The sequence below is a fragment of the Bos indicus x Bos taurus genome, chromosome 24, assembly GCF_003369695.1.
Source record: "Bos indicus x Bos taurus breed Angus x Brahman F1 hybrid chromosome 24, Bos_hybrid_MaternalHap_v2.0, whole genome shotgun sequence".
NCBI lineage: Eukaryota > Metazoa > Chordata > Mammalia > Artiodactyla > Bovidae > Bos > Bos indicus x Bos taurus.
The window spans coordinates 9,661,077-9,688,092 of record NC_040099.1 but is presented as its reverse complement, the minus strand read 5'-3'; the positions used below and the strand labels follow the sequence as shown (position 1 = coordinate 9,688,092).

Below are 27,016 nucleotides of genomic sequence, written 5' to 3'. Positions count from 1 at the left end.
TTTTGATTAGCAGGATGAGATTCCTAAAAATGCTAACAGAGAAACGCTGGGTTTGCAGAATAGAAAGTTAATGCTAGATGTTATATTCCTCCACCCTCCTGGGTTAAAGGGCAATTTTGAACAATATTTTTATTTCTGCCTTTGTCAGATGAAAAGGATGCCCTCCATCACAATAAGTTCTCAATTTGCCCAAGTCTTAAATCTAATGGCCAAGGGGTTCATACATAAAGCCACACAACAGGCAAGGCCTAGTTCTTGCTTCTCAATTTTAAGTGAATATTTTTGCAGAGAAATTGTCTCATGATTGTTAACCATAGTTTGAAAATTTTACTATTAAAACATGTCTGTCTATATCATGGGATAGTCTATGGCATTTTTACCTCCTTTAGTAATGAGGCTTTAAAGAAATTCTACCTGGAGAAGGAAATGGCAACCCACTCCAATATTCTTGACTGGGAAATCTCATGGACAGAGGACCCTGGTGGGCTACAGTTCGTGGCACTGCAGAAGAGTCAGACACAATTTAGCAACTAAACAACAAAGTGTTTCATGTAGATGGATTCTTAAAAAAAAAGGAAAGAAACTTAAGGAAATTTGGAGTGTGCACTAGGCAGCTCCAAGGAATACCCACTTCCCTGCCTCCAGGTCCCCATTTCTCATCTGAGGATAATCACAGGACTGCATTCCCTCCTATGCTCATATTATTGGCTTTTCTTTCACTCCTTGAGTATACAAGGTTCCATCTGTTTGATTACTTTTCTACATAAAGAACATCCCCTTATCCTTTCTTGTAGCTCACATGGGTTGGTGATACAGTTTATCAAGTTTGTGCATAACACAATGTCTTTATTTTTTCCTGAGCTACCTATTGATTGTATAGAGACATCTGGGTTGAAAGGTTGTTGCGTTCATTCAGCACTATAAAGACATTGGCACAATATCCTCTAAATTCTATTTTTTTTATTAAAGTATTTTTTATTGAAGGATAATGCTTTATAGAATTTTGCTGTTTTCTGTCAAATCTCAATTCTATTGTTTTTAATCAGGAGTTATTTGAATTATTTCCCAGTGTATACATGACGCCACTTTGCTTTCACGGTATTTAGATGCTCTGTTGTCTTTGATTTATAGTATTTTGACTATGGTGTGTCTTGGCATAGTTTTCTTCACATTTAACATACTTGAGGTTTTTTGAGCTCACAGAATATAAATTTGCATCTTGCCACAAATTTGAGGATATGTCAGTTATTATTCTTTGACTATATTTAGTCCTATTTTTTTCTCTCCTTATAGGACTCCAAATATGTGTGTGTTATTGCTTCCAAATATTACTAATATCTTCTTTAGTCTTTAAATAATTTCTACGGCTCTGTCAAGCTCACAGTGTTTGCTATCTCCATTTTGTTGTATCACCATCAAGCATGTTTATTGTTTTTTTAAAGATTTCAAATATTGTGCTTTTTAGCTATGGAATTTTCCTTCTTATTTTATATTTCTCAATGGAAATATTCTCTTTTTCAGCTATTGCAAATTAAGCTTCCTTTATGCCATAAAGCATGGTTATAACAGCTGCTTTAAAATCTTAGTCTGTTAATTCAAAAATCTGTGTCTTCTAGGAGTCAGTCTCAAAAAATTGTCTTTAATTTCAAATATAGGTCACATTTCTCTGTTTCTTTAAAACGTTGTGTGATTTTAAACTGTGTCCTGTGTGCTATGAAAAGCATTTTGTTGGAGAATTTGTATTCTGTTATTTTACCCTAAAGAGATATTTTTATTTTGTTTTGGTTTTAATAGGCAACTAGTTCAATTGTTCTCAAAATGAAAACTCAGTCTTTTGAGTAGCAGGTATTAAAATTAAAAGCAAAATGAAGACCAGACTTGAGAATTTCCTGAGAAGACAAAACCATTTAAGTCATATAAGCAAAACTAAGTCTATTTCATGAGCACAAAAGAAAAAGCTTAGGTTATTTCTTGCAAATGCATCTGATAATCATAAAAGAAACTTACACCATCTTCCTAAAAATAATATGAAGTAATCACTCTTAAGCAACCCCTTGCCAACCAGAAACCCCCACTGTAATCTCTCCAAAGGGCAAACAACTTCTTTGTTTTCACTTTGTAAGTCATCCTTGTAACTTAATGAAGGCCCTTTTGAAAGCTCCTGGTTTGCAAACGTATATGCATGATAATATAAGTAATGCTCAAAATTCTCCATGCCAGGTTTCAACAATACATGAACCATGAACTTCCAGATGTTCAAGCTGGATTTAGAAAAGGCAGAGGAATCAGAGATCAAATTGCCAACAACCGCTAGGTCATCGAAAAAGCAAGAGAGTTCCAGGAAAAAACATCTATTTCTGCTTCATTGACTATGCCAAAGCCTTTGACTGTGTGGATCACAATCAACTGTGGAAAATTCTGAAAGAGATGGGAATACCAGACCACCTGACCTGCCTCTTGAGAAATCTGTATGCAGATCAGGAAGCAACAGTTAGAACTGGACATGGAACAACAGACTGGTTCCAAATAGGAAAAGGAGTACGTCAAGGCTGTACATTGTCACCCTGCTTATTTAACTTATATGCAGAGTACATCATGAGAAATGCTGGGCTGGATGAAGCATAAGCTGGAATCAGGATTGCCGGGAGAAATATCAATAACCTCAGATATGCAGATGACACCACTCTTATGGCAGAAAGTGAAGAAGAACTGAAGAGCCTCTTGATGAAAGTGAAGGGAGTGAAAAAGTGAAAGAGTGAAAAAGTTAAAGCTCACCATTCAAAAAGCAAAGATCATGGCGTCTGGTCCCATAAATTCATGGCAAATAATGGGGAAACAGTGGAAACAATGAGAGTCTTTATTTTTGGGGGCTCCAAAATCACTGCAGATGGTGACTGTAGCCATGAAATTAAAAGACTCTTACTCCTTGGAAGGAAAGTTATGACCAACCTGCTGCTGCTGCTAAGTCGCTTCAGTTGTGTCCGACTCTGTGCGACCCCATAGACAGCAGCCCACCAGGCTCCCCCGTCCCTCGGATTCTCCAGGCAAGAACACTGGAGTGGGTTGCCATTTCCTCCTCCAATACATGAAAGTGAGAAGTGAAAGTGAAGTCGCTCAGTCATGTTGGACTCTTAGCGACCCCATGGACTATAGCCTCCATAGCTATAGCCCCAGGCTCCTCCATCCATGGGATTTTCCAGGCAAGAGTACTGGAGTGGGGTGCCATTGCCTAGATAGCATATTTTAAAGCAGAGATACTACGTTGCTAACAAATGTCCATCTAGTCAAGGCTATGGTTTTTCCAGTAGTCATGTATGGATGTGAGAGTTGGACTATAAAGAAAGCTGAGCACCAAAGAATTGATGCTTTTGAACTGTGGTGTTGGATAAGACTCTTGAGAGTCCCTTGGACTGCAACGAGATCCAACCAGTCCATCCTAAAGGAAATCAGTCCTGAATATTCGTTGGAAGGACTGATGTTGAAGCTGAAACTGCAATACTTTGGCCACCTGATGCGAAGAGATGACTCATTGGAAAAGACCCTGATGCTGGGAAAGATTGAAGACAGGAGGAGGAGGGGAAGACAGAGGATGAGATGGTTGGATGGCATCACCGACTCAGTGGACATAAGTTTGAATAAGGTCAGGCAGTTGGTTATGGACAGGGAAGCCTGGTGTGCTGCAGTTCATGGGGTCACAAGGAATTGGACTCCACTGAGTGACTGAACTGAAGTGATGCATGATAAACTCTTACTAAAGACTGTTTATTGATTTAATGGTTTTAATTCTGCTCAGTTTTGGACTTTTAACAGATTGAATCTTAGATGGGTTATTTTATCTTTATGGTTAAGCTAAGACTCAGCCCTTAGCGTTCATGGTTTACGAATAGGCCAGGTATTTAGGGGCAGTGGTAAAGAATTCACCTGCCAAAGCAGGACACATAGGAGGCTCAGGATTGAGTCCTGGATCAGGAAGATCCCCTAGAGGCAGAAACGGCAACCCACTCCAGTATCCTTGCCTGGGAAATGCCATGGACAGAGGGGCCTGGTGGTCTACAGTCCGTGGGTCACAAAGAGTCGGACATGACTGAGCACACACTCAAAGATACTTAGGTAGAGTTTCTGCATGGCGTTTGTGCCCCCAGTCTCTGGCACTCCTCTTTTACAGTTTCTTCTTTCACCGGAAAATGGCATTTTCTAGTCTGTTGGCTTTTTAGCTTCCGTTTGTGCTGCAGGCGAGGCCTGCCTTGAAGCTAGAAGTGGTGAAACAAGAAAATCCCTAGTGCCTCTTCCTTTTTCCAATAGTGAAATTCTTTCGGATTTCTGCTCATTTTTGGATCACTCTCCAGCATCTTCTAGTAGTTGCGTGTGTGTTTATTATTTATTTAAAAAGTTTTCTCTAGAGTTAAATGCTGCTGTCTGTGAGAGGGTTGAAGCAATATTGGTTTCTTTGGTCCGTAATCAAAAGTGAACTCAGGCATGTGAATATTGAGTCTTAGTTAGAAAGCCTTTTCCTATACCCAGGTCGAAGAAAATATTCTAAAGTAATCTGATAACTATAACTAGGTGACACTGATACTAACGCTTTCTCCAATATTTATTTTCTCCAGTTCTTATTACTATTTAATTTTTTTGTTACTGACTCAATCTTCTTATTCATTATTGGTCTTTTCAGATTTATATTTCTTCAGGATTCAGTCTTAGCAGGATGCATGTTTTTAGCAATAAATCTAACTTTTTAGGGTGTCCAGTTGATTGGTATATAATTATCATATCTTAAGAGCCTTTGTATTTATGTGGTATTAATTTTAATTTCTCTCCTTTTACTTCTGCCTTTATTTTTAAGTCCTCTCTGTGTTTTTCTTGGTAACCATCCTACGGTTTTTAACAATTTTATTTATCTTTTTGAAGAATAAACACTTAGTTTTGTTAATCATTTCTATTGTTTTCCTATTCTCTATTTCGTTTATTTCTATACTAATCTCTATTATTTGCTTTCTTCTGTTAAATTTGGGCTTAATTTGTTGCTTTTCCTAGCTCCTTGAAATATACTATTGGGTTGTTTATTTGAGACCTGTTTTCTTAATGTAGTCACTCATAGCTATTAATATAACCTTTCCTCATAGAACTACTTTTGCTGCACCCCATGAGTTTTTATATACTGTGTTTCATCTTTGTTTGTCTCAAAATATTTTTTGATATCTCTTTTTATTTTTTCTTTGGCCAGTGGGTTTTTCAGGAGTGTCTTTACCTCACTTTAATATCCAGGTTTTTATGGATTTTCCTTTTACTGATTTTCACTGATTAGTTCAGCTTTGCGCATGTGCAGAGCTACTGGGTAGACTGTCCACTCAGGTACCACTGGAAGCAGGAATGCAGTCCGTGGATATTTGAACACTGGTTGCTCTTAAGTTCCATCCTTCTTCTCCATTTCCCCAGCTACTGAGCTCCTAGGATTCTTCTGAGGACCCCCTGAGTTGAGACTGGAGGGGGCCTCCTGGGAAGTGCCCTGCAATGACGGGAAGCCGGATACCCACCTTAGATTTTCTTCCCTACTGGACTGGGTCATGTGGTTTTCTGGCCATCTTGTATCTGTATTTCCTGAAGTAATCTGAATCAATTTCCTTGGTGATTGCCAATTTCTTTCCTGAAGGGGCCCAGGGCATTTGTGAACGTGAAGTGACCTATAACTGATACCTCTTTTCAAAATCTGGAAGTACAGAGCCCTTAAAATTGGTCCAGCATGGCCCTCAAAACAATCACTTGTTCAAGAAAGGACGAGAAAATACCTGAAATGACATTCCCCTGGGAGGGGATTTTAGGCTGGTAATCCAGTCTCTATAAAAATGTCTAATGGTTTTTGCAAGGATGGTGCAGGAGGTGGGAGTAATTTCTGCATAATATCAATATACACCTAATGTAGGCAAATTTTCTAGACCCAAGAACAGCAGTCCAGTAGGTTGTGCTTTCAAGAATAAAATTAAGAAAAAAAAAAAAAAAGGAGTGGGGGAGGTGAATTAAAATGAACTGGCCTTTTGTGCATGGGTCACTAATGTGAACTCTGCAGAAACAATATAGGCATGTGATTCTAGCCTCTGTAGAAAAGCATCATTTGTTGCGTTGGACAGGCCCAGTCATCTACAGTGATACATTATACCAGTGAGAAACAGGTAAAGTATTGGTCACATGGGATTAAAGCTCTTTCTTGATTTATGTTTGGAAGTAGTCCTAAACCTTTTGATTAAATCCCAAGGAATTTTAGACTTTTTCCCCTGTATTTTTTTTTTTTTTTTAATTTATTTAGTACTGGGAGGACAGGCCTTAAGTAGAAATAATTTGGAGGCCAAGATACAAACTGTAAAAGAAAAGGGAAGTGACAGTATTTGTACTTTGAATTAGTGAAACTGATTATCTGCTCTATTGCTTTTAACTTCTGTCTCTTTTAAAGTTGTAATCATTTTTTTGCTTACATATAAGTAAAATCTTTTCTACATTAAAGATATTGAATCTTTACTTGTTTGTGGTAAAATCCTATTTTCTAATTGGTGCTTTTTTTTAATGCTGTTTTTGTTAGTTCATTTTTTTATATAGGGCAGAGCAAAGCTGTACTGCTTAAAACCCTCTTACTCTAATAAATACAGTTTCTTCATGGTGGTTTTTGGCTGGTGAACATTGACAAAAAATAATGGGGCATATAATTAAAGATTAAAAAAGAAAAATAATTGATGTTAGAGAAATAAAGGAAATATATAAGATTAGGAGCTGGTTATGCAATAGCAAATAAACATAAAATATTAGGTAAGAACAAAAAAGCTAAAAATTAGTCGTTGTAAAGGACCTTCAATTTATATTCCTAATAGAGAAGATAAATAGGGCTTCCCTGGTAGCTCAGTCAGTAAAGAATCTCCTGCAATGCAGGAGACCAGGATTCAATCCTTGGGTCTGGAAGATCCCTTGGAGAAGGAAATGGCAACCCGCTCCAGTATTTTGCCTGGAGAATTCCATGGACAGAGGAGACTGGTGGGCTAGCGTCCATGGGGTCTCTGGTGGGCTACAGTTCACGGGGTTGCAAAGAGTTGGACATGACTTAGCGACTAAACCACCACCAATATGGAAGGTAATTTAACTATATGGCCTATTATTGTCAATATTCACCAGCCCAAAAGCATCAGGAACATAAAGAAATAAGGCACACATACGCAGTATTAGGGAGAGAAAATACATATGTGGGAGATGGATAATTAGAAATGCAAATTAGGTAATTTGCATTTTGAGTAAATTTAGCTCAATAAATGTGAAAAATTAAAAGAACAGTACAGATTCCTTAAAAACATAATTTGCCAAAATAGGCTTCAAAATAAATTCATGAGGTAAATAAAAGAACCCTATAACCACCAAATAAAATTTTATATTTAGTTAAAGTGTTCCTACAAAGAAAACAGAATGCTCAGATAATTTTACAAATGCGTTCTGACAAACATTCTTGTATTAGGTCATTTCAATCCCATGCAAACTCATCTAGAGAATATAAAAATAGAACATCCTCAACTTACTTTGTGTGACAAGTTTGCTGACTTGAAAATTAGACAAATATATCATGAGAAAATTACAATTACAAATGTTGATATAAACATCTTAATTATTAATAAGCTCAATTCAGCAACAAATATTATAAATCACTCCCAGTCTGGTTTCATCATAGCAAGCCAAATTTGGTTTAATCTCAAAAGAAAAAAATATCTTCACAAAATACCTTGCATTAACAGATTAGGGCAAAGAAACATATGATTATCACAATAAATACAGTAAAAGCATGAATAAATCTCATCATGCACTGATGATAAAAAGGCAATTATCAACTGGCAATAGAAGGGAGTATTGCATCCTGATAAAGGGAATCTATGAAATACACACAGCATCCATTCATTTGCTCAGTGGTGAAATGTACAATTACTCCATTCACATTAGGAACAGTACAAGAATATTCACATTGCCAGATCCACTCAGTACTTTATAAGACGTCCTAACAAACCCAGTAAGAACATTAAAAAGTTATAAAATTAAAAGGACAGAAATGTATTCCATTAATTACAGATTACAAAATCATCTTATATAAGTATTTCAAAAAAATTTACAGGTAAATTATTAAATTAGTAAGTTCCCTGATATAATATAAATACACAAAAGTCAACTGTATTTTCTACATACTATCATCAGTTAGGACACACAATTAAAAATAAATATGATCCACTGTAATATATAAAGTGCTCATACTTAAATCTATCAAAGGATTAACAAATGTTATATAAAAGGAGAGATATGCCATGCTTATGAATTGGGATTAATTAAAGAGGTCAATTCTCCCAAAATTGATGTAATGCATTTACAATAACATGTATTGTTCTTTGTTTGCTTGCTTTGAGGAGCTATGCTAACTAATTCTAAAATGCATATGGAAGAACAAAGGCTTAAGAAATAGAAAAAAGAAAATAAAAAAACTTCCCTTACCAGATTTCAAGGCCAACAAAAAGACTGCAGTAATTAAGACAGTGCAGTACTGTCATCGGGTAATCAAATTTGCCAGTGGAGTACAGTAGAGAACTCAGAAATCAGCTCACACAAAACATAAGGACTTGATATGCAGTAGAAATGGCATTGAAGATTAGTGGAAAGGAGAGGGTACTGAATCTTTTCAGTCTAGGACAGCAGGTTATTCATACAAGGGGAAAAAAAAAAAAAAAACAACCTCAGAATGGACTTAACAGTTAATGTAAAGCAGATTAAATGGAGAAGGAAATGGCAACTCACTCCAGTATTCTTGCCTGGGAAATCCCAGGAAATTTCATGAACAGAGTTGCCTGGTGGGCTACAGTCCATGGGGTCCCAAAGAATCAGACATGACTGACCAACTAAGTATGCAGATTAAATACTTAAATATAAAAGGCAAAATAAGCTCTCCTTCTCCTGGTAGTCCTGTCTTTGTGGAAACCCTTTCCTGGGTGTAGGGGTAAGGGGACCTCTGACTAGCTTCTAACCAAAGCTGCCTGGGTGTCGCTTCCAAGATTATGATAGCATGTTAGCAGTTTCTCTATAGACTCTCTCATCCTGACTTCGTGAAGTTAACTGCCAATGGAGAAGCTCACATGGCAAGTGATTCAAGGTCTCCTGCCAACAGGCAGAAAAGAACTGAGGCTTTTAGTCCAATAGCCCACAAAGAATTCAGTCTTGCCAACAATCACATGAGCTTGGAAGTGGGTGCTTCTCAGATGAGATCTTAGTCCCATCAACGTCACTTCAGCCACATGTACGAGCAGACGACCAAGTTCAGCCAGGCTTGGATTCCCGACCCACAGAAACTGTGAGATAATGAATGTGTGATGTTCTAAGCTATTACAAGTGTGGTAATATTATTTGGCAGCAATTGATAATGATAGGAAAATAGAGGAGAACATTTTCAGTGCCAAGATGCTAAGATTCTTTGATAAGATGTTAAAAAGTATAAATAATAAAGAAAAATTATTTGTAAACATATTTTGTCTACGTTCAAATTAAGAACACCTGCATATCAAAATGTATTATAAAAGTCATAGTGCAAAGATCATAAAAATATAAGCCAAGAAGTTATTCACTGCAAGTATAACTAAAAAAGGATTAGTATTATTAATATACAGTAAATGTCAATGAATCAATGAGAAAAAAATGAATGCCATGGAAAAATGCATAAAAGACAGGAACATGATTTCTTTTCACAAAAGAAGAAACACAAATGGGAAAAATAAGGACGGCTGTGTGTGTGTGTGCACTAGTGCATTGCTGCACACGTGTTCTATGTTATTAACAGAACCAAAAAAAAAGACATAGCACTCTTTTATCCCACTAGACAGAAAAGTATTTAAAACTATGAAAATGCCAAGTACAGGAGAAGCTTTGGAGCAACATAAGCTTTTCAACAATTGCTAGAGTGTCAACTGGTACAAACAATCTGTGAAAATAATAATTTGGTATCAAGAATACTTGAGGATGTGCGTTGAGCCCTCAATATATACACTAGGCTGGAGTGGGGCTGGGTGGGAAGGTTTCTGAGTACAAAAAAACAAAAAACAAAAAACACAATGACAAAATTCTTGCATTAACATATATGCATTATATAGCATATATAAAGTTTTATGTATAATGTTTAAAATTACAAAAATTAAAAATATTCCCCAAATCCAACAAGATGAAAGCTTCATAAAGTATGCTGTTTGGACAGTAGTCTATATTGGAACTCACTGTGTTGGAAATAAGTGCTCTCCACCTGCAAACATCAACATGCATTAGACAAAATTTTGAGTGAAGAAAAGCAAGCTGTGTAAGAATATATGCAGTATGTTAGGTTTACATAATGTATAAAAACATGCAAAAATGCACAATGTGTTGATAAATATAGAGACATATGTGGTGGAGCTATAAAGAAGAGCACAGGAATGGTAAACACAAAACTCAGGATAGTTGTTACCTCTGGGGTCGCTGGTTAGGGTGGGAGGATACAGTAATCGAAGGTCAGAGGTATACGCTCTGCACCACATGGTAGGGTGTGAGTATAGGGGTTCTGACTCTAAGTCTCAGCTGTGGTCACAGAGACATCAACATCACAGAAGAGGGCTTCTGATAGGGTCAGCACGTCTTTTCAGGGTCCACAGATTAGCGTAACCTATCCATCACACCTACAGTTGGAGAAGTAGGGGCAGCAGACCTGACACGTGCAAGGCTCAGCAAAACAGTGTCTTCTGATTTGCATACAGTGGACCTCAGCCAGGGTCTGGACGGCAGTCTCCAGGGAAAACCAGTCATAGAAGAGGAATTCCTGTCCTCAGTGAGATGAATGCTGTGATCGTAGGTGTGGGGCACCCGTTCCCTGGGCAGAGGCGCATGCTGTCCCGGGCTCCTTGCTGGAAGGCTGAGGTTCCAACTGGAGGCTCTGGAACTGCTCCTGGGTTGTGATCTACAGCCACAGAAGGGAAAAAACACCCACACTTACAAAGCACCAGGCAGATGATAACGTATTGTAGAACTTAACCCTGAGCCAAAAAATGTGTGTGAAGGATGTGCGCATTAAGTGTTCTATAAAGAGATCATTTTATATTCATAAAACCATCTGTTACATACAGTGTCAAGCTATATAATCATGACATGTATAACTTGGATATGCTACCTCAGATTGTTGTTGTTTAGCTGCTGTCGTGTCTGACTCTTTTGCAACCCTGTGGGCTGTGGCCAACCAGGCTCCTCAGTCCATGGGATTTTCCAGGCAAGAATATTGGAGTGGGTTGCCATTTCCTTCTCCAGGGGATTGTCCTAACCCAGGGACTGAACCTGCATCTCCTGCATTAGCAGGCGGATTCTCTACCACTGAGCCACAAGGTTGGCCCTCACTTATTCCATCATAGCCAGTGCAGTAAATGTCATGTTCACACATAGTCTTCAACACTCCCAGCTTTTATGCATATTTCATAATAAATAAATGAAAATATTAAAATAGGAAAATACATTGATTTTGATGCATAAGATCATAATAATGTATCTACTGAATGAAGGTATGAACATAAAATTATGATTAATGTTATACAAATAGCTCTCGTAACATGATATAAAACTTCAAGTAATAGCATCATACTTAAATTCAATAGGCTTCTCTGATGGCGTAGCGGGTAAATAATTCTGCTGCAATGCAGGAGACACAAGAGATGCAGATTCAATCTCTGGGTTGGGAAGATACCATGGAGGAGGAAATGGCAACCTCCTTCAGTATTCTTGCTTGAAAAATCCCATGGACAGAGGAGCCTGGTGGGCTACAGTCCATGGGGTTCCAAAGAGTCAGATACAACCGGGTGACTAAACATAAACTTAAGAGAGTCTCTATCTTAATAAAATTCAGAAGGAAATACAATATTCTCTAGAATAACTCAAACCATGACTTTAGAAATAAAGCACTGAAGTAAGTGAAAATTTGAATGATTTTTTAAAAAATGTGAACATGAAAAATGCTCCAAATTATTTCCACATATATTAATTGCATAATTGTGATTTTACATGTTTTTACAACTCAGTGCATATATGAAATATTAAAATAGGTGTCTATTTGGTCTATATGCCAACTATGTAGGCTCAAATCCTCTGGGGACACTTTAATATTTTCTTCTTCGGAGAATGGTGCATTCTGTTACATATGGGTTTGATAGAAAATGAATTTGAGGTGATTGCAGAGAGGAAACAAGTATCATTCTATTAATTTTTACATGTGATTTTATTTAATCCTTACATCAACTCTGGGGAGTTTTAAAGATGGGGAAATGATCATTTCAAATTAAGAAAACTCCCCAACACCACACAGTTCAGTTCAGTTCAGTCACTCAGTCGTGTCCGACTCTTTGTGACCCCATGAACCACAGCACGCCAGGCCTCCCTGTCCATCACCAACTCCCAGAGTTCACTCAGACTCACGTCCATCGAGTCAGTGATGTCATCCAGCCACCTCATCCTCTGTGGTCCCCTTCTCCTCCTGCCCCCAATCCCTCCCAGCATCAGAGTCTTTTCCAATGAGTCAACTCTTCACACCAGGTGGCCAAAGTATTGGAGTTTCAGCTTCAGCATCAGTCCCTCCAAAGAATACCCAGGACTGATCTTCAGAATGGACTGGTTGGATCTCCTTGCAGTCCAAGGGACTCTCAAGAGTCTTCTCCAACACCACAGTTCAAAAGCATCAGTTCTTTGGCACTCAGCTTTCTTCACAGTCCAACTCTCACATCCATACATGACCACAGGAAAAACCATAGCCTTGACTAGACAGACCTCTGTTGGCAAAGTAATGTCTCTGCTTTTGAATATGCTATCTAGGTTAGTCATAACTTTCTTTCCAAGGAGTAAGCGTCTTTTAATTTCATGGCTGCAGCCACTATCTACAGTGATTTTGGAGCCCCCTAAAATAAAGTCTGACATTGTTTCCACTGTTTCCCCATCTATTTCCCATCAAGTGATGGGACCAGATGCCATGATCTTCGTTTTCTGAATGTTGAGCTTTAAGCCAACTTTTTCACTCTCCTCTTTCACTTTCATCAAGAGGCTTTTTAGCACCTCTTCACTTTCTGCCATAAGGGTGGTGTCATCTGCATATCTGAGGTTATTGATATTGCTCCCAGCAATCCTGATTCCAGCTTGTACTTCTTCCAGCCCAGCATTTCTCATGATGTACTCTGCATAAAAGTTAAATCAGCAGGGTGACAATATACAGCCTTGACATACTTCTTTTCCTATTTGGAACCAGTCTGTTGTTCCATGTACAGTTCTAACTGTTGCTTCCTGCCCTGCATAAAGGTTTCTCAAGAGGCAGGTCAGGTGTTCTGGTATTCCCATCTCTTTCAGAATTTTCCACAGTTTATTGTGATCCACACAGTCAAAGGCTTTGGCATAGTCAATAAAGCAGAAATAGATGTTTTTCTGGAACTCTCTTGCTTTTTTGATCCAGTGGATGTTGGCAATTTGATCTCTGGTTCCTCTGCCTTTTCTAAAACCACCTTGAACATCTGGAAGTTCACAGTCCACATATTGCTGAAGCCTGGCTTGGATAATTTTGAGCATTACTTTACTAGCATGTGAAATGAGTGCAATTGTGCAGTAGTTTGAGCAACAACTCACAGCTGGTTATTATTTACTGACCTCGTGATTTGTATTCAAATTTTATCAAATTTCAAAGTTCATATAATATACAAAGTGTTGTTAATATAACATTTTTAATAGAAATCTCCCTCTTCAAATTAACCAAGGAAATGGAAGAAAGGCATAAACATAGCTTGTGAAAAACCTATGAGTACAATATGTTGATTATACACAGAAAACCTTACACCCCATATGATAACAGAATCGTGCCAGATTTTCATGTGGGTGCACAAGAAAGTCCTGGAGAAGGAAATGGCAACCCACTCCAGTATTGTCTGGAGAATCCCATGGACAGAGGAGCCTGACAGGCAACAGTCCATGGGGTTGCAAAAACCTGGACACGACTGAGTGACTGAGCATAAAAGCAAGTACCTTTTAGTAATGGGGTTTTTGTTCAGTAACTATAAACGCACATTTTATAGGTCAGTTCAGTCGCTCAGTTGTGTCCGACTCTTTGCGACCCCATGAATTGCAGCACGCCAGGTCTCCCTGTCCATCACCAACTCCCAGAGTTCAGAGACTCACGTCCATCGAGTCAGTGATGCCATCCAGCCATCTCATCCTCTGTCATCCCCTTCTCCTCCTGCCCCCAATCCCTCCCAGCATCAGAGTCTTTTCCAATGAGTCAACTCTTCGCATGAGGTGGCCAAAGTACTGGAGTTTCAGCTTTAGCATCATTCCTTCCAAAGTAATCCCAGGGCTGATCTCCTTCACAATGGACTGGTTGGATCTCTTTGCAGTCCAAGGGACTCTCAAGAGTCTTCTCCAACACCACAGTTCAAAAGCATCAATTCTTCTGCACTCAGCCTTCTTCACAGTCCAACTCTCACATCCATACATGACCACAGGAAAAACCATAGCTTTATAAAGTATAACTGAATGCATGTACATTTCAGTTTATTTTGGTCAATCTAAAGAAAAATAACACGAGTTCCTTGGTGCACATAAGCCCACTGTGAGTGTGATGTGTTCGAGTTAACACTGAATGCCAGGACCCCCAGGTTAATGTTTGGAATAAAAATGAAGAGCAGAACCCACCTATTTCACTGTGTAGGGTTAACTTTTATTAACTGCACTCTTTATATGTAGTTGTCTTTTCATGGGTGTTTTATGGAAGCAATTTCATCACTTCTTGGTTGTATTGTGTTCTTGTAAATCTCCCTTCAAAGTTTTGTGGAATACTGCATTAAGGCATCAAGTTAAAATAGCTCAATATAGTTTAAAAAGCCTTATTTTAAAATCCCAGAAACTTTAAACAAATATATAAAACAAAATTAATCTTTTGGAACAAGGCAAAGGAATAAATGAACACTTAAAACAATAAATAAACACTAATAAAGTTGGGCAGTTATCTTTCATTGTAGTAGAACAAAGTTTGGGAGCATTATTTCCATTATGAAATGAATAAGGTAAGAAGTGGTTTATGCATTGTCCGTAGAGGGATGTCAGATTTTAATGCAGGGATTAGAGATTTCTGTGTTGTTCATTTACTCATGAAGTGAGAAAAGTGATGGTGATGGGAGGTGAATTAACTTCCAAAAGAATGAAGAGCACCATGGATGTCCCATGTGTATGAATGTCTGGTTCCTTAAATCACTGGGATCATTGTATATACCCCTCACTTGGAAACAGAGAGGGAGATAGTATATAGGAAAACACCACGCTATCTAGAAAGCTGTAAAACCTAACACTTAGATGCAATTCAACACCAGTGTTAGTACCCTTGAAAGGAAAAATTCATTTCATCTCAAGAGTCACAGCAATACAGAAATAGTTAAAAGAAATAAGATAGAAAGAGCAACTGCAATGTACTATACAAAAGGTTTGTTCAGATTACAATCTTTCCTTTTTTCTGAAGTTTTAGCTATAATAAGATTTCAAAGAGATTCTTAAACAGTTCATACAATAATGAACTCAATTGTTAGAGAAACCGTTCTCCTTATACACCTTACTTTGTGTTCAGATTTAGGTTCAGAATTCCTTCCTTCCATTTTTTCCTTCCCTCCTTCCCTTAGTTCTACTATTTTCGTAGTAGGAATAAGAACAGTTCCCCCCCGCCCCAATATATTTGGTTGACTGTCAGCTCCATAGGTTTTGTTCACTGCTGCCTTCTTAGGATTGGTCAGCTCCGCCTGGTAATATGAATCTGGAGGCACTGAGAGGGCCGGGGAAGGAAAAGGAGATGCTACTGGCCAGCTGGAGCCCAGATGAGATACCCTGAGTTATCCTTTACTGCTATTACCAGCAGCAATCTGCATGCACCCCAGTCCAACCACACTCACACAGCCTTCTCTTCAGGGCATCCCTTGCTGTTCAGTTATGGACCACATTTCTTTGTGAGAAATGTGTTGGGGCAATTAAGTCAGGGGAGAATTGGGAGAGAGTGTCAGCAGTTTTGTTCCGCTTGTGCCTATCACTACTTACTGATGGGACGTCCTGTGATGATAGAGTCAAATCTAATTAGGAAAAGCATGGATGGTGATCTCTCTCCAAATGTACTGAAGCTCCATAAACTACTTCCTTTTCTCATAACCACCATTTCTAAGGCAGAGCAGCTGACACTTTGTGGTGCCTCTCCTTGGGTGGTAATCGCTACTGGCATGCCCTTCCTCTCCTTCTCCTCTTGATGAATTCCTACTGGCTCTGAAGTCTCTGGCGAGAACACCAATTCTTCACAGGGCAGGCACAAAGTCAACTCATTTTTGTCTTCTTCCCTCATGCAAATCAATACCTTGGTGGTAGATACCCTAAAACTACCGTGAATTGATAACTGAATTGTAAACCTGCTCCAAATGTCTTCACAAAAACAGATTCCCTGCAAAGAGAATACAGGCTTCAGATCTATCTGTAAAATCAACACCAGTGAGTTGTGAAGATTGTAATGATGAACATGAAAACGTTAAGGTTCTGTGCAGCACATACTGAGACTAATTTATGATGGATCCTTCTGTCTTTAAAAGCAAAAGTCTCCACTATGCCAACCCTCTGCACCACCTGTCGGAATGACTCAAGGAACCTGCACCAACCTTCCTTTCATAGATCTCCTGCTCAAATGGAGATTCCACCAATGATAGGGGGGGCAATTGTGGAGCCCAGGTATACAGTACCAGGATGTTCTTACTACTTAGTAAGTTAGGACAAAGTACAGAGAAGAGTGAAATGGACTGAAGGCAGGACTTAAAATTAACTTACAAGAGTGGAGTCATGGCTTGTCCATCATTGAAGGGTACAAGTTTAGTAGCTGAAATCATGGGACTGCATTTCCCAAATCTGCCTTCTCAGCTCCAGACAAAATCCTAGCACAGGTACCCAAAGACCTAAAGAAGAGGGCTATTACAAATTATCCCAACCATAGCCAAGTTGCTTTTAGCTTTTTATTAACAGAGGAGTCATGTTATACATATAGTTAGAATAAACTGGCGGAGAAGGCAATGGCACCCCACTCCAGTACTCTTGCCTGGAAAATCCCATGGACGGAGGAGCCTGGTGGGCTGCAGTCCATGGGGTCGCTAAGAGTCGGACACGACTGAGCGACTTCACTTTCACTTTTCACTTTCATGCATTGAAGAAGGAAATGGCAACCCACTCCAGTGGTCTTGCCTGGAGAATCCCAGGGATGGGGGAGCCTGGTGGGCTGCCGTCTATGGGGTCGCACAGAGTCGGACACGACTGAAGCGACTTAGCAGCAGCAGCAGCAGAATAAACTGGGCTATGGTCTCCAGTATAGGTTTTCTTCGCTGCGTAACTGGATAGATGTGAAAGAAAAATGAAAATGAAGAACAAAAACAAGATACCCGGCTAAGGTTTGGAAGCTTTCTCCAAACCTATCTTTGGAAATGGAACTAAACATGTTACTTGGACTAAACACAACATAAGCTCATGTAAATTACAGCTCAAGCATTTACAAGTTAGCTAGAGAGTGTGAGAATCTGTTTTAAGTTCCTTCCATTCTTTGTGCAAAAAAAAAATAAAAAACAAAAATTCAGTCTAGTTCTTAAAATGTTATTTGAATTTTTCTGCCAACATGAAGGGAAATAATGATACTAGTCAAGTATGGAAAACATTGCCTTAGCAGCTATTTTTAGACATACTTTGGTCTATATTTAAACAAGCAGTAGATAGCCCACATATGTATATTAAATTCCTAGATCTGTCTTAGAATATTAGGCTCCCTTACCTCTGTAAGTGGTGTTATAACATATTATCTTCTACTTACACTTTTCACTAAATTAGTGACATTTTTCTAATTATGATCAGAATTAAGTCAGAGTTTAAAACCATTGTCCATATTTACTTACAGATAACTGAATGAGATAGACTTTATATAGTAGCCCAGATGGTAAAGCATCTGCCTGCAATGCAGGAGACCTGGGTTTGATCCCTGGGTTGGGAAGATACCCTGGAGAAGGAAATGGCAACCCACTTCAGTATCCTTGCCTGGAAAATTTCAAGAACAGAGGAGCCTGGTAAGCTTTAGTTCACAGGGTCGCAGTCACACATGACTGAGTGATTAATACACACAGCATCTATGATGACCCTAAACCAAATCACCAAAAACTGTGCTGATAAATGATGCCAATCAAGTCAATGGCAGACAGAAGGGGTGGCATTTCTACAAAAAGAAAAAATAAAATAAACATAACTAGTGTGTGGAGAGAGTCTCTTCAAATACGAAGGTATTTATGGCAGATCCTATACCACGTCTGGGAATTAGACACAATTACCCCATTCCTGCCAGGCATTTATAGTACTAATTATTCTGTTTGTCCAAAAACCCAGTTAATCAAACATCTAATACTCAGGTTCTAGGCTCAGTATGTAGGTATTAAAGTGTATCTACCTAAAATTCATGCCTTTCTGGGTTTCTATAGATTAAGTATAATCATAGACTTCTTTCTCCTGAGCAGGTTCTCCCATTTCCTTCCTTTCTGGAATTGTCATTACAGTAAATTCGGCTATGGATATGGCCTCTCTCATCCAAAGTGAGTAATTTGCATCATTTCTAAATTTTGAAAACTAGATCAACATTATCACCACACTTAAGCTACTTTTTATGTCAGCAAACCTAATCCATTCTTTCAGAATTTCAATATGTAAACAGTATTAATAAATGCTTTTATTCCAACTGGGCCCAAGTTTGGGGAAATTAATGAAGGAAAGAATTGTTTTTATGGAAAGAACATTTTGTGTTTCCTTTGAAAATGTCATAAAGTCATCAGGGTTGCTTTATTTTTGTGATGATCAGAGTAAAAATGTAGTAAAAGTAAGTTCACATTTTTCCTAGGATAACACTCTGGAAGTGCAGGACCTAGGTGTTCTGAGATCATAATTGGGATGTTAAGGCAGTGGGTCCCAAGCATGTACAAGTCCTTGCACATGCAACGGCTGGGCCAGCTTTCACCTACGTGTAACATTCCTCAGAAACAGAACCTGTGAACATTAGTCTCCTCCAGCAAACTTTCCCTTGGGTCAGAAGTAGACAGGGAAATTCACCCTGACCTTGCTAAGTGGTGAAAGATACCCTGTGAAGATCACTTTAAGTGCGTCCCTTTCCTTATCTATTAATAATGTATTCTCATCTTGTTCCCATATTCATTCACAGAACTGCTCTTTTTCATTTTCTGCATCTCTCCCCAACCCCTGTGCATACTCAACCTGGCTCTCTTCTGCCTGTGAGCATGTTTCTGTGCAAAGTTAAAGGAAAGGCAGTGGTCCAGAATTGGTGTTCTCTGCTGCTATCTGCAAACATTGGTAATTCTTACCTTGATCGAACCTCATATTATTTTCAACCCAAAGCCTTTTTATTTGATATACGATCACACATCCTAGAAATTGAAAGCAGACACTGAGACTCTGACCAGTAATGGAAATGGTGTTATCATCCATGTAGAAATGTTACATGCATCACGATAACCCTGAGATAGGAAGAATAATCTTCCTTGAGAATAATAGTACGGATTTGAGTCTTTGGTTGCCCTCTCAACCTGTATTAACCCAACAGGATTTTCATTCATTTTGACATTGTAGAGAGAGGGCAGGGAGAGCTACACCAGGAAGTAGAGGTGGGGGCGTAGGAGAGAGCTGTTTTCCTACTGTAATGGAAGAAAAATGACAGCCTGGTTAGCTTCAGCTGGAATGTAACATACCCACAGCTTGATCACCCTGGAGGCACATTTTGACATAACAACAAACTACTGAGAAAAAGCCACTTTTATCTAGGTCAGAATGACAGAATTCCAAGTGTTAGCGCCTGGAGGGTGAGGGGGGTGGTGTGAAACTACAGTCTGAAACATCAGGAAGACTGCAGTCTACACAGAGATTTGCATTAAGTCCCCACACTGCCTCATGGTTTCATCCAGTTCATTGTAATTGCTCCACTGGTTTCTAATGGCATCGCATTTTGATTTCAGCGTCTACCAAAATAAAATGAACCATGTGTTATGACGACAACATTTATAATAAGATGCAGATGGTAAAGGAAGCAGATGCCTCTGACATCATCTGCCATTGGCCTTCAACTTCTGCAGACACCGGCAGTCTGGAGACTCATTCAAAGGGACGCAGGATAAGTCAGGCAGTTTTCCAATTCTGTTTCCAGTCTAAAAAAACACTGGCAGCAGCAGCACTGCTTTGACTCATACAGTGATGCTTCCACAAGGAGAAATCTGATTCTAAGGTGGTCTCAGGCTTTGACACAAAATTAATCAACAGGACAGGGAGAAAAAAAATCCCCACAAATATCAGAGTTTAGCCATTAGCAACTACTGACTGTTTTGCGTGACAGTGGCAGAAAGGACAGGGTGGGAGCGGTAATGGTGAACAGCTGCAGTTTCAAGGAAGCAAGAATGAGAGGGTTTTAAAGAGACAAGAGGGCCTAAAATACCCTACCAGCCCTTGGCATCCACTGTTCCAAGACTGATTCCTTATGACTTCTAAGTAAAAAACTTGAAGGAGGATTTTCAGGTCACTGTTTCTGACCTAAAAAAAAAAAAAAAAAGTCCATTCTGTATTTCCATTTGTATTTTCCAGAAGGGATCCGATAATTCCAATAGGAGCTTTCACCATTTCCCCAGTGATATCTGTGAACATTCTACACAGTGAAAGGATTTGTGTGTATGTGTGGCGTGCAAGATAAATGTGTTGGGACACCTTCTAAAAAACTAGGAAACTTCTGCAGTTCATCTTGAAAGCAAGAGGCGCTTGGGTAAAGCAGCAACTGCCAGGCTTTCAGCAGTGCATGAGGTTCTGGGCTAGATCAGCTGAGTTACAGATGAAGCAGAGAGTTAGACAAAAACCTTTATAATCCTCCTATCTCCCCTGACCATGGTAATATAACTTCATCTAAGCCTCTGTGGCAGAAACATATTAGCAGAAAAAAGTTCAGAAACAAAGGCAAGGGAAGTGGTGACAAAAATAAATCCTGCTAGGCCAAATACAGTGCTTATTTTTAAAATAATCTCTCTGCATGTAACGAATTGATCACAAACACACACACAAACACACACAGTACAAGAATAAACAAACTTCTAATTCATATCCACAAATTGGGTTGGAAAGTATTAGTGCAAATCTCTGCTGACCTGCAGCATTCAGTCCATAAACTTTGGGTATCCTAGACGATCCATCAGCGTCCAGCAGATGTTCTCAATCAGTTTAATTTCATCCTTCGGCAAGTTTCGTTTCCAAACGTTAGTATTAGCGGGTGATATCTCCCCTTCGTAGGGAAGATAGAAAAGGTTTGTGGAGGTGGCAAACAATATTTGGTTTAAAGTAGCAGGAGATAAAGGAATTCCAAGGAAGGCAAAAATCCTTTCCGTGGTATTCTGAGGGAAATGCACAAGATCTTCAAACTTGATTAATTGGTAGCTGGTGGGCAGCAGGTCTGCATTTAGCCTCAGGGCAGCAGCCGTGTTTGCCAGCCACGCATGGGCCAGCAGCGAGACTGGGTGAGGTCTGGATGCCAACAGTTCCTTCCGCAACAATTCATACTCCACAGCATAGCCTGAGTTCAAGGTACAACGGCCTGCACTTCCCTCCGTTTTAAACAGCTTAGCTAAGTGCTCTTGTACATTCTTCAAAGAGTAAAGGCTAGGTTTACTACTGTACAGCATGGAATAAACCCACGCCCGAGGGTCCCTCACCACGTACAAGGCCCTCATGGAGGCTCCCAACACCTCGTTAAAGAAATGCAGCTTTAACGTCCAGCTCCCGCTGCCCAGGCTGAGCACCGGCCGCGCACTGGGGTAGTGGACCAGGTGTCTCCGCAGAGCCCGGACGTATTCAGCGTCTCTGTCAAAGGCGCCTTTCATTCTGCTTCTTTGTTCTGCCAGAGACTCTCTCCTTTTCAACTTCCTTTTCTTGTCTTTATTCATGCTAAAATACTGGGCCAATTTCCCCCTACTGGGTTCATGCAGATGGATGTTCTGCAAATGGAGTTTCGTGTCTCGGACCAAGGACTGCAACCAGCCTCGGAGTAAACGGAAACGCACGCCGTGGACTTCGGACGCCGTCCATTCACAGGCGTCCACAAAGGAGTCGATTTCCAATTCCGTTTCCGGGATGTCAATGTAGGCTGTGGGGACCCGGATGTAGAGGAAGTCACTGCTGTTGAAGAAGAGTTGTTTGAGAATCTCGGCTCCGGAACCAGGAAGTGAGGTAATGACGACGTCCGGCGGGTCTGTGCGCTGGCCTCCCGGGGCCAGCGCCTGCCCGCTTGCCTCGGTCTCCGGCCTCGCCCACTTGGCACAGATGGGCTGCGTGCAAGCGCTCCACACGTCCAGCAGTTCAACGGACCACAAGGCAATAACAAGGATGAGGATCCACCGCATAAGCTTTCTAAAAGAAAGGTAAAACCGCCACTGAAAAGTTAAGATCACCAGGCCGATGCACAAAATCAACCCAACTGCTACATTAAATTTAAATCCAAAGGGGAAAATAACTCTATCGCGTCTTATGGGCTTTACTATTGCCTCAGTGCCCAAACCGAAGCGGGTTACTTGGGCCTGATCAGCCACAGTGGCAAAGCCGCCAAATCCCAGGTAGTCAAACCTTGTCTTCAAGTTCTGGTAGTCAGTCACGATCGAAACAACATGGTCGGTGTTATTGACATTGAGAGAAAGCTGAAGTCCAGAATTGGAATTATCAATAAATCTGCAACTGGAAACATTGACATATGGTCCATAGAAGACATATGCGATTCTTGTGATTGCGGATTCCATCTGAAACGTAACATTGACAAACTGAGTCCACCGTTTCTTAAATTCAGCGGCTTGCTCTGCTTCCTGTATACTAGCAAGGGGGCTACTGCCACGATGATCAAACCAAAACATCTTGTAGTGAGCATCCCACACGTCCATCAAGGCGCCATTATACCTGTTCATGAACCTATATGGGATGTACTTAAAATCAATATCCAGATTATGGAAGAAGGCACTGACAGATTTTATTGGGGAATCTTCTTGCTTCTCGACATGATCAACAACTAGCAGAGTCTGAGAGTTTAAGAGAAGCAAAGCCCGATACACGCTTTTCAGCTTCATTGCTGAAGAGTAAGCCGACACGGCTTCTCCACTCACAAATATCATGTCCCCGTGCTGAGAGGCAGTAATGATTTCCCCGGCCGCATCACCAACCTCCTCGCCGGTCCACTTGAGCCACTGTGCACATTCTCCCAGCTGACCTTCCCAGGGCTTATTACACTGACTCGTGGGTGACGGCGCGAACACCAGTACGTTGTTCAGGTGGCTCAACTTAGGTCCATAGAGAGCTTCGGAAACAAACACCTGCCCGTTGGGGGCAAAGGTAAATGAGTTCTGATCCGGATGTTCATGTCCAGGGTTGAAGCTCCTCCACCCATCAATCCAGGAGTATGGCTGGAAGTGAACTATGTCATACACAGCACGCCCTCCTAGCTTCCCAGACTTAAAAGACACAAAGGTATTGGTCTGTGTATTTGGTAGCCCAGCCCCATAAGTGACCACACCCCAGTTAGGGAACATGTGCATTTTTGCAGTGCCATATTCTGCAGGAGGCTGTGGGGTGAGCTGGGGGTCATACCAGATGTATTCAGTGTGAAGGGTACTCCACCTCTGGGCAGTGGAGGGGACCATGGGTCCATCTTTAGGTCGGTGCCTTCTGATTTGCTGAGCTAACCAATTTCCAGCTCCATTCTTTAAGACAAACTTATCCAAAAAAACTAACTGGCTCTCAGGACCATAAAACCAGTTATAATTGGAATCTGCTATCCCCACGGTCCTTTGGAAGCCTGGCAAAAGGGTGGCATAATAAAACCAAAAGTGCATTTTTAACCAGTTGTTATCCAAGTTGTTGATATTAAAGTGGCGCTGGGCCAGAAAAACATACTGTGTGACTGATTTAGCTGTGTAGCTTCCATAGGCCACACCTTCATCCAAAGAGCCATCGACAATGTGATTCAACAGAAACATTGTCTTTTCCATCACATCTACTACAACCTGTTTCCATAGATTTACCTTAGTCCCTTTATCTACCCCAGTCACCAAAGCCCCGGTCAGCAGTGCTATCATGTTAGTAGCTTGATGGTTGTGAAGAAGTTGTTTGCCCCAAGAGCGGACCTTAGAATATTCATACATTTCCTCAGTAATAACCCATATTTTTTCTAGGTATTTTTGTCTCCGACGACCATCTAATAAGTTATATAAAAAGTCAAAGGCAGTGGCAAAACCTGTTAGGGAGTGGCCAACTGGAACCTCATCCCCTGGTGCATTCTCCACCAGCCAGTCTTTGTAGCCCACCATCCTGTCCATGTATTCCAAGGCAAATTCAAAGGCAACTTTGTCTTCCGGGCACAGCAAACAGTACAGGGCTAAAGGAGGCAGATTGTTGCCATAGATTTCATTCCACTTGGCAGCAAAATCAGCATGCTTGGGTGGAGGTAGGTAGTATGTCGGGTTCGACAGCATAGCAGTCACCGCACTTCTGATCGCTCTAAAAAGGTGCAAATGGGTTGTGCGAGACTTCTGTCTCATTGCTTGGATCTCTCCAGCATCAAAATACAAATGTGGATGAAGCATACTCTTCTTCGGTTTTTGATTGGGTCTGACATCTTGCACTCTCTGTGTCTTAAATGGATCTATGTCATCTGGGAAAACTGCCCAGTCAGAGTAATTGCTCACAGATTCCTCCAAAGTGGAGAAAGCAAACATCACTAATACTAAAAATAAGCAATGTCCTGTAAACATTAACGCCATGATCCATCGGGGAGCTCCTTTCCTCAGGCATACATGTCAAATGCAGCGTTCAATGTGCTTCCCATCTGCTGAGTATAAAACATACATTTAAGGCCTTGATAAAACAAAGACTGTAAATTGTATGCGCTGTGAAATCCTGCTGACATTCGGCTCATTCAAAGTACAGTTGCCAAAAAGAGAAAACTTACACTGTGAATCTGCCTCCCTGATGCAGTGTTGCTTCCAATAAAACTTCAAGGAATGTTAAAGCCTCTTGATTTTCCCATGTCACACAGCAAACAGGAGTGGAGATAGTCAAGAATACTATGAATTCACAAGTTACTTCCGTGACAGAAATCTACCTAACATGGAGAGTCAAAAACCCCACATTGTAAAAAAAAAAAAAAAAGCACTCCAAAATCCAAATTAAGAAGTCATTCCTGGCACAGGATACCATCACTGGTGACAAGCTCATCATACAGGTCTGATGCCTTTGTCTGTGTGCTCTCAAAGAAGTTGATGAAGTACTGAAATCCTTGGAGCAGACTGGGTTGTTACTCCGCTCAGCTTTTTACACTTCTGGCTGTGAGAATTTTTTTTTTCTTCCTCCATTTTTGGGAGAAAAAATCCTCAGCAAGTGTTCAAAGTCCTACTTGGTTTTAAAACATTCCAGATTCCTGCCCTCATTTCCAGTCTGTCTTGTCAGGCTTACTTACTCATCAGCCTATTATGACCCATCTGAGAAAGCATATTCTCATCTTCTTTTATCAGCTTCATCTGTACAACTATGAAAATCTAATCTTTGCAACCACCTAGGTACTTCTTTTCCAATCACGAAGTAACCATCAACTGGGAAAGAAAACTCCCCTTTCACCAACAGTGACGTCTCTTTTCCGTTCCTTTTTCATGACACTGGAAAAACAAAACAGAAATTTTGTTCTGGGGGACATAACAAAACAGAAATTCTCGGAGGCTACAGGTATGCTGGGACATAAACGGAAGATTTAAACGTTCTACCATCTCCTGATAGAAATTTTAGAATGACAATAAGATCTGTTATTTAATACAATCGAAGTTACACTAAATGATTCCTTTTCTCATACTTTTCAAGGCACATATTAGGATAACAATGGTGGTAGAAGACAAGCGGCTACAAGATGTAACTTTCCCAAGAGTATTTATTTTAACGGTGGCTTGCTTTCTTAATTTAAAATGTTTTTACTCAAATACAGTCAAGAGAAGATTTGAGTACCGCTGTCATTCTTGTTTTGATCACGGAAGACTCAGAGACAAAAACCCAAAGTTGAAAGGACCATTTTATGATTCTCGATGAGGGCTTAGCTTTCAAGGGCTCAAGGTGTCTTTGCCAGAGGAACTATAATACTAAGCGCAGTCACTTTTGTCTAAGGAGAAGTCATGACAATGTGTGGGAGCGAAGAACGCCGGTTCTGCTCCAGTCTCCCTCCCGAAAAGCCTGGTTTTCCATCCTTAAAAGAAGCCACCAGAGGGAGCTCAGACCCAAACCCGGACTCAAGGAGCAGCTTCGCGGCAGCCCGTCTGGGTTCCGAAGAACCTCACCAAGTTTCAGTCTTGGACAAGTCTCCTCTCTGTGGGAAACATGAACGCTAGGAGTTTCCTGCTCCGCTCCGCCTGTTGCATTTTGTGATTCGCTTCCTACGAACATGCCAGCTCCATCTTCCGCTCCCCATCCCCGACCCCTGGCAGTGGTCTTAGGACAAGAGACCCCTCAATAGCCAAGTCCTCTTACCTCGGCAGATCTGGACGGGGTCTCTCCGGGTGGTGGTGGGCCCGATGAGACGCAGGCGGAGAGTTGGAAAACACTGCTCTGCGTGGGACTCGGGCGGCCCGGCCCCCGCAGGGCTCCCGAAGCCCCCGGGTCCGGCGCCCCCGGCGCTCCAACAGGCTGAGGCCCCGCGCCCGTGCCCCGCCCGGCGCCGCGCGGACACGCCCGCCCTCGGGGAGCGCCGGACGCCCCCGGGCAGCCCGGGGCCGCGGAAGGCAGATCCGCGCGCGCCGGGCGCTCTCGGGGACGCCGTGTCCAGCGGGGCGCTGGCGTGCCAAAACGCGAGGCCGCCGCGGCCGCCGGTGCTCAGTGC

At 40.8% G+C, this 27,016-nt stretch overlaps 1 protein-coding gene across 5 annotated transcripts; it reads right to left on the bottom strand.

Annotated features, from left to right (window-relative positions):
• Positions 1 to 7,688: 7,688 nt before the first annotated feature.
• DSEL (dermatan sulfate epimerase like) lies at positions 7,689 to 26,808 on the bottom strand. 5 transcript variants are annotated; one of them, XR_003508416.1, is made up of 4 exons: positions 26,668 to 26,757; positions 21,273 to 25,811; positions 20,581 to 20,670; positions 7,689 to 10,981 (listed from the first exon to the last, which is right to left on the bottom strand). XR_003508416.1 is itself a non-coding variant. In XM_027525639.1 (3 exons), the coding sequence occupies exon 2, from the start codon at positions 24,918 to 24,920 to the stop codon at positions 21,282 to 21,284; it is 3,639 nt and encodes a 1,212-aa protein (XP_027381440.1). In that variant the 5' UTR covers positions 24,921 to 25,811; positions 26,668 to 26,757; the 3' UTR covers positions 7,689 to 10,981; positions 21,273 to 21,281. The 5 variants fall into 5 exon arrangements, 4 of the variants coding, with proteins under 4 accessions (XP_027381440.1, XP_027381438.1, XP_027381437.1 ...); XM_027525639.1 differs by lacking the exon at positions 20,581 to 20,670; XM_027525637.1 differs by lacking the exon at positions 7,689 to 10,981 and having other exon boundaries at positions 17,053 to 20,670.
• Positions 26,809 to 27,016: the final 208 nt, after the last annotated feature.